This window comes from Centruroides vittatus, unplaced genomic scaffold, assembly GCF_030686945.1.
Source record: "Centruroides vittatus isolate TY-2023 unplaced genomic scaffold, ASM3068694v2 contig_747, whole genome shotgun sequence".
NCBI classification, from domain to species: Eukaryota; Metazoa; Arthropoda; class Arachnida; order Scorpiones; family Buthidae; genus Centruroides; species Centruroides vittatus.
Window position 1 is genome coordinate 1382293 of NW_027122483.1, and position 16609 is coordinate 1398901.

The 16609-nt window shown below is 31.2% G+C and overlaps 1 protein-coding gene across 1 annotated transcript in view; it reads left to right on the forward strand.

Moving 5' to 3' along the window:
• The window catches only part of LOC136981170 (glucose dehydrogenase [FAD, quinone]-like), a 33588-nt gene continuing 16979 nt past the window's right edge, over positions 1 to 16609 (forward strand). Inside the window, exon 1 of the mRNA XM_067277450.1 lies at positions 1 to 124. Coding sequence (XP_067133551.1) covers positions 22 to 124 — 103 coding nt within the window. The 5' untranslated portion in view covers positions 1 to 21. The remainder of the gene's footprint in view (positions 125 to 16609) is intronic.

Consider the following 16609-nt stretch of genomic DNA (forward strand, 5'->3'; position numbering starts at 1 on the left):
GGGCCTTTTACTTCGATCAACATGAAGCACAGCACCTTAGATATAAAATATATAACTCTAGTTTGCTTTCTGAAGCTCTATATTATCTGTGCTCAGTCAGTATACCAAGCCGATTATATAATAGGTAAGCTATTTTTATGGTACTGTTTATAAATATTTTACTTCCCCTTCACATAGAACAAATGGAAAGTATCGTTGTAATCGGTCAAATTTTGACTCCTTTTTACGTTTTTTTCATCAGGGAATAAAATTTTGTATACATACCTGTGTGTGTATGTTGGCCAGTGTTTAGAATTTATATCTCAGGAAACCATAGAGAAAAAATTATGAAATTTAGCATCAATAGTATATGGGGCATTAATGCCATTACATTTTGGAGATTATAAGTCAAGTGGAAAGGGGGATATGACAGGTTGGGTGTCATATTTCGTGTGGAGTTAGACTTAAGTATTATTTTACACGTTATTGGCATTTACCCTTCCCTATACCGAAACTTTTGCCTTTTTTTCTAATATTAAAAAATTATAATTGAAAATTATTCAGTTTATGGTCTTTTTAACCTGTTTTTGGAGTATCGAGAGAGTCGTGCAAGACACTTTGCCATTTTTAAACTTTCCTGGCTCTTATAACACGGGAAAGTATTTCGATCGTGTGAATTTTATCCTGTTTCTTGCAATTCTTCAGTGGCGTGCCGTGACATTTGATGACAGGGAAGCTGTGTTTCTGTAAGAAGCCGACTTCCAGGGGTAATCAGTTAATTGCGCGTCAGTGATGGTCTAGAGCAGTGGTTCTTAACCTTTTTATACTCGCGGCCCACCAAATATTTCATAATTTTTTGTGACCCCCATTTTTTAATAATAATTTATATTTGATAATTTGATAATTTATCTATAATAAATTGATTTTTTTATTATTGCTTTATTTTTTATATAATAAATGTAAATCATAACTTTATTATTTCATTATCTATTTAAATAACATTCAAACTTCACAATTAAACATGAAAACTCATTAATTTTTAACAGAAAATAAAATAAGAAACATGTCAATAAATCGATCCAATGTCGATGCTAAAACTAAACTAAAACTAAAACGCCCACTTGTCGTAAGGATTTTGAATAACTTTTGCAAAAATATTTAAATTTTCAAAGCCTACTATTTTTCCTAATTATTTTAAAATTCCAAGCATTAATAGTTTCTTAAAATTGCTTTGGAATAAAAGAAGTAAATACTGCGGTGTAAGTAGCATATTTACATTTATTTCTTCTGTACTAACAAAGTTGTATGTAGGAAGAAATACAAAATAAATAAATAAAAACTAAATAGGAAAACTTTATCTTTCTTATTTCACTTTTCAATACGATATTCGGATTATACATCAATTTTCTTTTTATTATATTCTGAAGGAAATTTTGCATAATTTGGCGGCCCCGACAAACTTCTTATGGACCCCCAGGGGCCGCGGCCCCCCTGTTAAGAATCACTGGTCTAGGGTCCATTCGTATTCATTTGTTCGATAAGCCAGTAAAAACTGTAGACTTCTCTAAATGTATTTTTAATATCACAATTACATTCTGAATCGCTAGCCACGATATAAGGGCTAAAATTAAAAATAAATTATAAAAACTTACTCGGTGAAATAAAATGTGCGGTGGATATACATACCTGGTACAATGTATTGTTCGATTGTATTAATATACTTTTAAAGAAAATTATAATTAAAATATAGCTTTGTAAAGAAACGTACATAAAAATAACATAAAATATTCTTTACTTTTTAAATCTTAAAACAATCCACTTAGTCAAATATCTTGATACGAGTAGCTAATGGATGGAACTAGTGACGGTCCAGATAGGTGTGTAGTGAGTGTGTGCGTGCTAAATCCCGAGGGTGCCGATACCGGTCAATGTCAAATGCCTCTTTTGTCGCATCACTAGTATATCTCAAAGGACGCCACAGGGCTGTTGTAAATTTTAAACGTTTCTCACCGTAGCTGTAAAAATCTAACTATGTTAAACTTAATAGTCATTCGTTTTTTAACTAATTCGTTTTAATACCAGGTGTACACGGAAATCAGTTTCCCACTGTACTGAGCGAGTGATTGGTTCTGTTAAGCTTTTGTTGAAGTAAAATTCTGGCTCTTTCAACAGGGTTTTATTTATGTCCCCATTCCCTAATCTCTTAATTATTTAGTCACTTCTTAAGTAGAAATAAGTCGAAACCAGTTACTTTGTACCTGAATATCTGTAGTTTTGGGAAAACAGTGGAAAGACAAATTTTTATGACAATGGATATATAAATCGTAAATTTAAGGAAAATAAATTCTAGAGCTTTTTTTTGTACCATTGTATGTACTGTACGTCTCATTCATTAAATTTGGTTGTAAATGATGCTGCCAAAGTAACAGTTAATTTTTAACACTGTACTAGAATTGTACACGTTTTTTCTGCATCCCCTTACAGATGGGACATACTAATTCGTAATATCACCGGTTTAACATTGAAATCCGTAAGTAATATAAGATGGGAGAGCGGAATAAACGCAGAATAAATATATCAAATATTTTAATGGAGTTTTTTTAAACTCCTGTCAACTATACAGAACTATCATAAAAACGTGCCAGTAAACTCCTATCGGTTGGGTTGTTATAAATCTAGTCTAGGGTGGGCAACCCTTTTTATAACATGGGCCAGAATAAATTTTACGTTTTTTTCCGCGCCGTAGTAGTTAATTGACGCCTTCTTGTGACTCGTAATTTTTTTAGTCTGCAAATATGAAATAAATAAATAAAAAGTTAATTACTACATTTATTTCTCTTATCGTTTTCGAAAATTACAAAGAATTGGAAAAATAACTAATTAATAGTTATTTTTCCAATTTAATAATCTATTAAAGATCTCGCGGGCCGGATAGAAACTTTTCGCCAGCCGTAGCTGGCCCGCGGGTTGCCCGCCGTTGATCTAGTCTGCTCATGATTCACATAATCGGGCAAGGGTGGCCGAATATCTAGCAGGCGGCTAACAGCCCACAACCGCTCCGGGATATAAAGTCGCGTACTCTTTACGCGTGTGTCGCTTCTACCAGCTAAACCGTGACGTTGGTGCTCTGTAAAGCGCATGCGCCAATGCCTATAATCTGGCTGCTTGGAAGTTGACAGGCAGGCGGCTAACAGCTCAGAACCGGTCCGGGTTATAAAGTTGGACTCTGTACGCGTGTGTCGCTTCTACCAGCTAAACCGGGTGAGGTTGGTGCTCTGTAAACCGCATGTGCTAATGCCTATATAATCTGGCTGATTAGAAACTGACCCGGTTTCGACATTCCTTCCGCCACCGAATTATTCGAATATACAATAGCAATCTTATCGTTTTTTTTCACATGTAGTATAGAAATTTGTAAAAGATACATAATGCAGTTATAATAAAATATTCATTTTAATTAATTCAAAGTACGTTAAAATATGAAAATTTATATTATATAAAATACAAGGGAAGGTCATTGGAAGGTGGAATCGGCGCTTCCATTGCTTCCATCGCTTCCAATGACGGCACGCCACTGCAATTCTGGATGTTTTGAGATTGCCTAAGCTTAAAAAAGTAAATAAAAGAAAAAACAAAAAACGAAAAATATCGCAGTATGTGTGTGTTGGCGTCTATTTTGCTTAATATCTAAGGATGTTATAGAATAAATCTATAAATAGAATCTATAGAATAAAAAAAAAATTTGGCCTATTTATAATATAAAGTTCTCATAATGTTTTGAAACGCACTTAACAATGTCTTCTTAACAATGTCTTTAGAGTACCTAGATTATCAGAGTAGTGACACTCGAGTCATCGCCGCCATGTTCTGTCGACTGTCATCACCTGGCCTATGGGTTTACATTAACTTCTTAACAGTGAAATAGTCAGACGCGGTGCTACCACTTAGTTGTGGAGATAAATCGTGGGAAACTTTTTAAGAATTTTCCCACGCATTTTTCTCTGTTTCCGTTTAGGGAAAAAAATTTTAAACAGTTACGTCTAGTAAAGAAAAAATCGTTCTTTATTGTTACATAATTTTTTTATATATAAATTTTTTTCACGGTAATTTTTTGCTAAATTTTTTTTTCAAATTTATATTAAATTCTTTTTTGATTTTCCATCCAATACGATTTTTTCAAAAGTTTTGAATTTATTTTCAATTTTATATAATTTTTTAAAGTTTTAGGCATTTAAGTAATGACGATTTTTTCCAACCTGCAAATCAAATTCTAAACAATGTAATTGACAGTTAACGAATTTCATCCACAACAATAGATGACATAAAGGTTGTTACGTTTACAACTACGACGCCTGGCGGCCTTTCCCCCCAGAGTGAAATGTGGGTCGTCTCGTGTTCTACATTCTGTAGAAGTGACGTAATCATTGTAAATAAAAGAAAATTTCAGTATATCTTTTATTTAAAATTTTAAAATTCGTTGTTCAAATTTACACCGAAATATTAAAGCGGATTAAAATATTAGCATTTTGTAAATAAACTTAATTTACATTTACATATAATAAATTTAAATAAATCAATTTTTAAGAAACAACAAAACAATAAAGAAATGTAGAAATATTTTTATATTCATCTTCACATTTATAACATATGTTATCGTCATTGACCGATATTTAATTTTAAAAACAATTTTCACCATTGGCATGCATCAGAAAAAAAAGCATAACTTCCCTAAAACACACTTTACTGAGAGGGTCCGCTTCACTCTGAAAAAGCCGACAGTTTTATGTGAGAAATCCAATGTGTGACCTACTTTCTCTAACATAGTAAAACAAAGTAAGTTACAGTACAACAATACACATAAACCGAAATAAATTAGTAGCCCAATAATACATACTTTCATTTATATCCATGTTATATCCAAAGGTCAGTTTTCCCAAATTGTCGAAAATAAATTACAGTAGAGACTTGTTAATCAGAACCCCGGTAATTGGAATTGCCGGTAATCAGAACGATTTTCAGTCGGAGTGTGTCGTGCTGAATCGAAGATTTTTGATACTAGATTTACTTCTAAAGTATAATTTTTATGTTTTTATATTCATCAATATATTTATTTTGTTTGTACAAAATGAAGAAATAATTTTTAACGATACAGTTTACAATAGCCTCGATTATTATTATAAAAATTTTCGTTAGGCTTAAAATCGACGAAAATTCAACACAAAGCGACACGCAACGGAGAAAAATTCAACAGGAAGTGATACACAACGGAGAAAAATTTGAACATCGGACAGGTTAATATATTTTTTCGTACATAATCGATAATCGGAACAAATCACTAATTTGAATAACTCCAGTCTCCAATTGATTCCAATTTTCGGTTCTCTACTGTATTTTCAACTTTTCTTTCTGTAAAGTAACATATTCTGAAAAACAAGTTCTATATTCAGAGCAAAATTTCCACCTTTTATCCGTTAAAAACAACGTAAAATGTATGAATCTACGTAATAAAAATTTATTGCAGTGAACTTCTCAAAAACGAGAAAGACAGAAACACCAAACCGCACTCTACAAAAATCTGCCGCCAACTGATTCATATAAAATGTCCTGTGAAAAATTTCAGCACATGATGAAAAGTTTTCGAATAAATGCTAAAAGTTTTAAAAAATTCTTTCATGAAACCCGATGAATTTAATTAATACACAATAACTAAATTTGTTTAATAAAGATAAGTAATTTACCATTATAATTATGCAAATTAGATATAAAAAAATCATTACGCAAATTCTCCCGCGAACCATGGATGACTGTTACGTCATGTCGATTGAACTTTTTTTGTAAAACACTAAAAATTTTATATAATTATTTTACTAATCCAGTCAAATTTAAATAATATAAAATGTCTAGATCTGTTTAATAAAGATAAGTAATGTACGGGAATACTATAGATTACCACCTATGGAATTTCGTGTGTTTGGGTATATATCTGAACTCAGGGGACCGAGACAAGTTTAATGATACTCTACTTTTGGACCAGAGACGAAAAATAAAACAGTTATCATACTTTTTTCGGCAATCGCGCGATGATAGGGAGTCGCGTCGCTCTCTCTGCTAAGTCGGCCTTGCTATCGCGATCGGGAGTCGTGTCGCTTGCCGTTAAAATTGCCTTTAGTAGACGTTTCCCCTTTTTTTTTGTTCAAAAACTACCGTGAATCTATCACTAGTCTAGCATATGGTGGTGTGTGGTGGCTCCCATACGAGAGGTCAGTTGGGAGCACGAACAGTGGGAACGGCCGCCATGTTCGCTGCCATAAGTAACATTAACCAAAATTGCGATCGCGCGATGATCAGAAGGAGCGTCGCTCTCTCCGCTCTCGTATCGCGTGTTTAACCCTCCGGGAGATGACCGTAGTCCGACGTCATGGTTTGCAGACTTTACCACAAGATGGCAATACTAGCAACTACGGTGCCGTCTGCATGAGAGCATTAAAAAAGTATGGTAACTTAAAAAATGTGATAACTTTTTTATTTTTCGTCTCCGGTTTAAAAATAGGGTACCGTTAAACTCGTCTCGGTCCCCTGAGTTCAAATATATAATCGAAGTCCTGAAATTCCATAGGTGGTAATCTATAGTACACTCTAATATACTATCACTAATATGCAAATTAGATATGACAAAGATCAATGTGGAAAAATTCCCGCCAAGATGAAAATAGCTTTCGGTCACATTATCACCAAGAACTATGAAGAAATGTCTAAAGTTTAATATTTGTGTACAAATTAATAAATTTTAACTAATATCATCGTTTAAAATTTAATGTTTCTGTAAAAATTAGTAAATTGTAACAAATTTCATCAAAGACAACAGAATAATTTTCAGCTTATAAAAACTCTACAATAAATGATTATTTCTTCGAAAGAAGTCGATATGCACGAATAAATAATCTTATATATAAAATTCTCGTGTCACAATGTTAGTTACCGTACTCCTCCGAAACGGCTTTACCGATTTTTACCAAATTTTATATGCATATTCAGTAGGTCTGAGAATCGGCTACTATCTATTTTTCATACCCCTACTCCATTTCCCCCCTTTCAAAAATATATTTATATATGGATTAAGGCTTTTATGTCCAACAGATGGCGCTAACTTCCGACGACCTAAGTTTGCTTTTCTGTCAGGCATTATGCTTTTCTGTGAGAATAAATGAAGCAGATCATTTTCTATCTATCTATATAAATAAAATATAACGTTCGTTTGTTCCTACCGATTCCTTTGAAATTTTGACACAACGTTGCATTCGAATACGCACGTGTTTTTATATAATATACATGTTCGAAATTCTCCCTAGTGGGGGGAGATGGACAGGATTAAGGCTTACCGTGAAGAACTCGGCTTCTATTATACTATTTTAGATGCGGTTTTTTGTGTTTTTAATTGCGTTTTAATAGGTTACGTCAAGAGAATATACACTAAAAAGGGATTTTTCGATATTCCCCAGCGGGAAAAGTGACGGGATTAAGGCTTACTGCGAAGAACTCAACTTTTATTATACTATTTTAGATGCGTTTTAATAGGGTACGTCAAGAGAATGTACACTAAGAAAGAATATTTTGAAATTCCCCCCACAGGGGAAGTGTTATACATTTATAATAGATACATTTTGAGCCACAACAACGCGTGGATGGGTCAGCTAAAAATTACCTAGAAATAATTTATATGGCAAAACAACGTTTGCCGGGTCAGCTAGTAAATATGTAATAATGCTTTTATCCAGTTTAAGTGGATATTGTAAAAATTAAGCTATTTAATTTGTTTGGCCTTTATAATTTAGTTTCCGAATATTTTACTGTAAAATTCCATTTAGTAAACAGAAACAAAGACAAGCTATTAATTATAGACAGGACAATAGAATAATTTTTACGTAAATTGAGTGTAAATACAGAAAAAACGAATTATATTAAAGATGGGACAAACAAGCTTACATCCCCAGAACAGAGCTTATAATTCGTTGTCATTTTCAGCCTGTTCCTACTTCGATGTTTTATGTTGGTAAAAAGTTAATGTTTTAAGATGTTCTTAGTGAAGAAAGATAAAAGTATCGAAATATAATATTCACACACACAAAAATATTCGTGTATGTCGACATTAGAAATTTCAAATGAATTATAGAATGTCCTGGATAGACATATCGTGTGATTGTCTGTTTCTTCTGTTTTATTTTGTTTTTCTATGTGAAAATAAGATACCTTTTAGAACTATTAATAATATAAACATTTTGTTTCGTTATATATTACCTTCAATTACAGCTGCAAACTTTAATACATGGAGCATGTGAGAAAGTGTTATTGTATCGATTATTAGATTTTTATGAATACATCTGAGACTAATGACAATATATATTAACCTAGTTTAAGTGTCAATATTTTATTTAAAATTATTTTAAACGTTATTATTACATCAAATTATGAAATGGAATATTCCAAGTTTAAGAGTAAGAGGGGCGGGGAAGAAGTCATGCGTGGGAAAAAATGTGTTTTTATCTAAATTATAATAAAATTTACTTATATTTACGAGAGATATCGACAATTTTCTTCTGAAAAAATGTATCTTGATAAAATTAATTATCTATATGAATGAAACTTTCAATAATACATTAGTTACAATGACTGACATTCCTTTCTTCCTTTTCTGTAGTATGTCTTGTGTATTAAACATAGTTTCCTAGATTATAGCATAATAATGTGTAAAAAAAACTGAAAATTGTTAATTTGTAAACGCAGATACTATCACATAAAAAGCATACTATACCTTCTGTATATTTAACGTCAGTTATTCGCGATTGAGTTTTTCTAAATAAACCTGTTTAATCCGTAATTTGACAAAAAAATTGTTTATGGCCGTATTTCATATATCTGATGTTGTTCTCGTGATATTATTTCAAATATCGGAAAAAATATACATTTCTAATATGGACATACATCAATATTTTTATTTCTGAATATTATATTTCGATACTTTTATCTTTCTTCACTAAGCACAATGCACTTTTATTTTAAAAAATTAACTTTTTACCAAGATAAAACAGTCGAAGTGGGAACCAGGCTGAGAATGACAATGAGTATATGAGCTCTGTTCGAGGGATGTCAGCATATTCGTCCCATCTTTCATATAATTCGTTTTTTCTGTATTTACACCCAATTTACCTAAAAATTATTTTATTGTCCTGTTTATAATTAATAGCTTGTCTTTGTTTCTGTTTACTAAATAGAATTTTACAGTAAAATATTCGAAAACTAAATTATAAAAGCCAAACAAATTAAATAGCTTAATTTTTACAATATCCACTTAAACTGGATAAAAGCATTATTACATATTTATTATTTATTCGTGCATATCGACTTCTTTCGAAGAAATAATCATTTATTGTAGAGTTTTTATAAGCTGAAAATTATTCTGTTGTCTTTGATGAAATTTGTTACAATTTACTAATTTTTACAGAAACATTAAATTTTAAACGATGACATTAGTTACAATTTATTAATTTGTACACAAATATTAAACTTTAGACATATTTCTTCATAGTTCTTGGGGATAATGTGACCGAAAGCTATTTTCATCTTGGCGGGAATTTTTCCACATTGAGCTTTGTCATATCTAATTTGCATATTAGTGATAGTACGTTACTAATCTTTATTAAACAGATCTAGACATTTTATATTATTTAAATTTGACTGGATTAGTAAAATAATTATATAAAGTTTTTAGTATTTTTCAGGAAAACTTCAATCCAGGTGACGTAAGAGTTATCCATGGTTCACCGGAGAATTTGTGCAATAATCTTTTTTATATCTAATTTGCATAATTATAATGGAAAATTATTAATCTTTATTAAACAGATTTAGTTATTGTGTATTAATTAAATTCATCGGTTTTTGTGGAAGAATTCTTTAAAACTTTTAGCGTTTATTTAAAAACTTTTTGTCACCTGATGACATTGGACAAGAGCATTTTCGTTTTGTCTTTTGTATATGATCAGTTCGCGCCAGATTTCGTAGAGTGCGGTTTAATGTTTCTGTGTTTCTCGTTTTTTCGAAGTTCACTGCGATAATTTTTTATTACGTGGATCCATACATTTTGCGTTTTTTTTAACGGGTAAAAGGTGGAAATTTTACTCTGGATATAGAACTTGTTTTTCAGAATATGCTACTTTAGTGCTAAAACGTAGAACTACCTCAAAGAAGAGTACAATTTTTAATTAGCAAGTAGTCCCTTTATTAGCAAATTAATTTGTTGGTAGATTTTTTTACATTTCAAGTGTAATTAGATGAAACTAAATGGATATGAATATAGAAAGTAGAATATAACAAGACTAATAGATAAAACTATTATTACGTATTACTCGATCAGAAAATGTTCGAAAAATTTATACTTGAAGAATTTTGTTTTGATAACTATGGCCTAGTGTTTATATCGAAAATATTTTTTAGTTATATTTGTAATCACAGTTACAAATTGTGTAAAATTCAGGCTTCATATAATAATATATCATTCGAATAGTAATGGCGCTTAAATATTTATAAGTAGTAGTCAAATGACACATACGAATCACAAAAATTGTCAAGTAAATAATTTTACAAATAATTTATTAATACTTATCTTATGATTGGTTGAATTTTGATATAAATTAAATTTTAAGATATTGTAGAATTTATTTTAATGCTAGGATCGGTCATGGAAGCATACGGTTTTATTATTACCTACGACAGTAACAGAAATTATTCTGTTTCTCCCCGTTTGTACAAGTCACTTGATAGTTGCATTGCTGCGGTAAATAATTTTTCTTTCGATATTCCTGATAATTTTCCTATTGTTTTGCGTTATTTTAAAGTTAACGGAGAAATATGGAAAGGTAATGGAAAATTTGGTTTTGTAATTGTTGATGATGACGGTAGAATTAACGAAGTTAGTAACAACTTATATCATTCGTTTGAGGAATGTTCAGATGTTATGAGGGAAGTTTATGTTGAAAAGAATAAAAGGAATATATTAATATTTAGAGAGATAAATTGTGGATCGAAACATTATAAATTTACTAAAGTTCATAAAATCGATTGATATGTATTTTAAACATCCAAGTAACTGCATAATTGCTGGACCGTCACAATGCGGAAAGACTACATTAGTAAGAAAAATTATTCGTTGTAAAATTTATGATAAACCATTTAAGAAAATTTTATGGTGTTATTCTGTATATTTGCCGTTTTTTCGAGATGAAAAAGAAATTACATTTATGTATGGCCTACCTGAATCTGTACAAGGATGGGATTTGGTAATAATTGATGATTTGATGCACGAACTTGGTTCAAAAACTGCGTTTCTGTTTACAACAGAGTCGCACCATTATAATGTAAGTGTGATCTTGATAATGCAAAATTTGTTTCCAAAAAATAGAATTATGAGAGATATAACATTAAATACGCATTATTTGATTTTATTTAAAAATAATCGGGATGAAAGTCAAGTAAGTTGTTTGGGCAGACAAGCTTTTGCAGGAAAATGTAATTTTTTAATGGATGCATATAAAAAAGCAACAGAGAAGGATTTTGGTTATTTGTTATTGGATTTTCATCCCAAAACGGACAAGAAACTTTCGGTGCGGGATTCGTGTTTTCCGGATGAACAAGGTATTGTTTGGATATACTTACCGATAAAATGAAAAACGTAAAGAAAAATTATCATATGCTAGCATTTTTAGCCAAAACTACTCCCTCTCAACGAAAAGCGATATTGAAAGAGGCCACTCCCGATCAAGTTAAAGTTTTGTGCGAAATATGTGATAATTTGCGGAGGGGAAATATACCCGCTAATGTTCATAAATTACGAAAATATAAAAAAATAATTAGGAAATTAAGTGAAAAACAAGTCCCTTTAAATACCAAGAAAAAAATTTTGGTTAATCAATCTGGTGGATTCCTTCCTCTTCTATTGGCACCACTTTTGTCTATGGCAGGAGGATTAATTGGTAAAGTAATAGGAAAAAGAATTTAATGGCAAAGCAAATGGCACTGGTTCCTCCCGAATTGTTGGCTGCGTATAAAATTAAACCTGAAATAAGAATTGGAAATAATATCGAAGAATTACTCGAGAGTACTGATTTATCTGACGATAGTAAAGTCAAATTACTAAGTCAGTTGATTTCGAGATATCAGAGAACCGTCCATGCCCCGAAAGAGCCAGTCAGAGTATCTGTTGTGTCCGATGAAAATCAAGAACTGCTCGATGAAAAACCCTCTGCTGACGATAATGGTGAGGATGCATTTATTAAACAAATAACTATATCTGTACCGCAACTATATCAAAAATATATTCCTCACTTAATTGATAAATTGAGACAAAATCATTACGGATGGAATACAAAGGGTGAATTAACAGTTAGTGGCAGCCCCGTGGGGGGCAGTAATATGGTGGATTTAATTTCGCACTTAATGAGAAATCGAAAAACGCCGTTATCTCCAGTGGGCTTTAACGTTTTTTGGGAAGCTGTAAGAAAAATAAATGTTCCCAGAGAATGGATAGGAAATAAAGGTTTGGCAACTCTACCCGAAATCGGCGAAAAACCAAGATATCAACCGACGCCAGTCGAAAGTCCCGAAGAAATTTTTTCTACAATTTCTCCAAGAGTATTTTACCAGTGGAAAAAGTCATCGAAAAAGAGGAAGAAGAGTCCCGAATGGAGAAACTATTGAAATCAATATACTATAACCCGAAATCTTCGGCATCGTTCGGAGGAGTGAGTAAACTAGTTAAAGCTTCTAATTTATCGAGATCTACTGTCAGAAAATGGTTATCTTCTCAATCTGTTTATTCTCTACATAAACCTGTAAGAGTTAAATATTCTCGAAGAAAAACTAAAGCTTTTCATCCTAATGATTTATGGCAGGCTGATTTAATTGTGTTAAAGCAATTTTCCCGATATAATAAAGGGATAAAATATTTATTAACAGTAATTGATGTATTTAGTAAATATTGTTACGTTGTGCCAATAAAGGATAAAAAACCTAAATCTGTTTCGGAGGCATTTCAGATTATTTTTAAACGAAATATTCCAAAAAATGTACAAACTGATAAAGGAACCGAATTTTATAATAGATTAGTAAAAAATTTGTTTAAAAAATATAAAATTAATCACTATTCAACTCATTCAGATACTAAAGCTTCTGTGGTTGAGAGATTAAATAAAACTTTACGAAATAAAATATATAGATTATTTACTTATCGTAATTCTTATCAATATATTGATAAATTAAACGATATTGTAAAAGGATATAATAATAGTTTTCATAGAAGTATCGGGATGGCTCCATCTGAAGTTGGTCCATTGCATTACGGTACAATTTTTGGCAGGCTATATGATATAAAAAGGAAAAGTAAATTTAAATTTAATATTGGTGATTTAGTTAGAATTTCGAAAATACGTAAAACATTTAGTCGCGGATATCTGCCAGGGTGGACAAAGGAAATATTTGTTATTCACGATCGATTTCTATCGCATCCTCCGACTTACGTATTAAAAGATACACATAACGAGATTTTAGAAGGAAGGTTCTATACCGAAGAATTACAAAAGGTAACAAAATGATGCAATCAGACTTTTTCGTAACGTTAATAAGTAATGCAAGTATGGACTTGTTTCCTGAGAATACACAGTCTCGTTTTATGGTGAAAATGAGCCCTCCTATTAATTTACATGGAAATTGGGGAGTTGGACTTACAGAAGTTATTATTCCAAGAAATTGGTTTAATATATCTAATCACAATAATGATTACGTTGTTACATTTGAAGAAACTGTAAAAGAAAAAGATGAGCTACTGCCAGATAAATCGTATATGATTCCATTAACTGCCATTACAGATGATAAGAAGAAATTGATTAATATAATAAATGAAAATATAATTAAAATAACGGGTTCTAAATTAGCTGAATTTATTTTTGACGAAAATAATCAAACTGTAAATATAAATATAAAAGATGCGCACGAGTTGCATGTTACTGTAGATCATTCGTCAAAATTACTTTATATGCTAAATTTACCCAACAAAGATATTGTATTAAGGGGTAGTTCAATTTATAATTTTCGATTATCAACACAGGATTACTCTGGACAATTTTTTACTTTTGTGGAAAAAAATAGAAAAAAACAAGTAATTAAGAAAACTTATAGAGATGAAAAAATATTTATTCCTATAGGGTTATATTCGTCTCCTGAAAAATTTCTGGGAATTTTTAAACATGTAAAATTAGCATTACTACCAAATAATAAGGTTATTTTAAAAGTTCCATTGAATATTTCTGTAAAATTTGGAAATGAATTAAAAGATTTTCTTGGGTTCACAACTGTAAAATTTCCACCCGGTGAATATATAAGTCGCTATCCTATTGAAATGTCTGCAGGAATTTCGGAAATTTTTATTTATTCGAATATTATTGCTTCTCATCATGTCGGAGATATAACTGCACCATTATTAAGAGTTATACCGGTTATGACTGAGAAAGAAGAACAGATAAATAGAGTTTACCCGACACCTTTGTATTTTCCGTTAAAGAAAAATTATATTGATATTATAGAAATCGAACTGAGATCTGTAGGTGGAAAAGAAATTGTTTTTTTTGGAGGAAAAACAATATTAATTTTATCTTTTAAACAGTTATAAATATAACATAGTTTTATTTGTTTGCATTAGTTTGTCTTTGAGAGCAGCAAAATGAAGCTCGATCCAAAAGTTTGTATAAATTATTACTGCAATCAAGCAGGAGGTAGCGTATTGACTCCCGATTTAATATTCAGGCACCGTTTGGGAATGGGAGGAAGAGGTTATTTTTCAGGGCCCCAAATACAGCGTGGTTATGGATTTTTTGGAGATTTATTTCGTCAATCTATACCTATCCTTAGGAAAGTTGGAAAATATCTTGGACGAAAAGTATTAAATCTTGCCACGGGTGTTGGATCAGACGTAATTGCGGGAAAATCATTTAAAGAGTCAACAAAAGCGCATTTAAAAGATATCGGCAGCGAAATCAAAGATGATATAGTTAAAAAAGTACAAAGCGGATCGGGTATAAAAAGAAAACGATTGAGAAGATTAGTTCAGTCACAGAATAAAAGACGGAAAGTACAAGATATATTTACCGAATGAGAAAATGGACCCCCATTCGTGCCCCTGCACTAAAAGTGAGTTGGATTTATTTAGTACCGTTTCGACTCAACTCGCTATCGACAGTACATCGGAAGTTATAGTTCACCCAATTGCGACAATTTCTGACAGTCGTGCACCTATTGAATTTTATGTATCCGGTTCTGGTGAAAATTATATCGACTTACATTCAATTTATCTGCATGTTCAAGTAAAAATTGCCAAAAAGGATGGAACAGATGTGGGAGCTGATGAAAAAGTTGCACCTGTTAATTATTTTTTAAATAGTTTGTTTTCACAATGTACTGTTTTTCTAAACGACAAGCAAATTATTTCAAATGTTAATTATCCATATCGGGCGATTTTAGATGCCTTATTATTTTATTCAAAGGATGCTCAAAAAACATTTTTAACAAGTGCATTATTTTATAAAGATACTGCGCAATATATGGATTCGATAGAAGAAAATAATGAGGGATTGACTAAAAGATTTAATGTTGCTAAACAAAGTAAACTAATAGATTTAGTAGGACGATTACATATTGATTTGTCGCATCAACCTAAATTGTTAATTAATAACGTAGATTTAAGAATTAAATTGGAAAGATCTAAGGATAATTTTGCTTTAATGGCATCTAATGATAACTATAAAATTATTATTAAAAATGCATCTTTAAAAATTAACAAAGTAGATGTTAGTTCATCTGTTCAAATAGGCATAGAAAAAGCATTGCAAACGGGTGTCATAAAAATGCCATTTCGAAGAGCAGATATAAAAGTTTTTACTTTAAGTAGCGGAATACAGTCTACTAATATCTCAAATGCAGTAATTGGGCAATTACCTTATAGAATGACTATCGGTTTAGTTTCTAATACCGCATTTAATGGAAATGTAAAATATAATCCTTTCAATTTTAAAAATTACAATTTAAATTATATATGTCTATTAAAAGACAACCAAATGATCCCATCAAAACCGTACACGCCCGATTATACAAATAGCATATACGCAAGAAATTTTATATCATTATTTGAAGATATAGGATGTATTAATCACCATAAATTTACAAATATATCCTACCGGGATTATAAAGATGGCTATACTTTATATTCTTTTGATCTTTCTCCCGATCGTTCGGCATCAGAATCGCATATTAGTGTAAGCGAACAAGGAAACATATCAATTGAATTAAAGTTTGCAACCGCTATATTAGAAACTGTAAACGTTATTTGTTTACTTGAATATAATAACACTCTTGAAATTGATCACTCAAGGACAGTATTTGTAGATTACTAATGAACACTCTTACGTTATGGAAATTGGCCTCCAGTGACCAAAAAATTAAAAGAACTTTCGGAGGAGTTTTCGCATCCGATGATTTACCCGTTTGCATCGGTAAATATAAATCATTTATAATTAATCTAGACGAAAAAAAT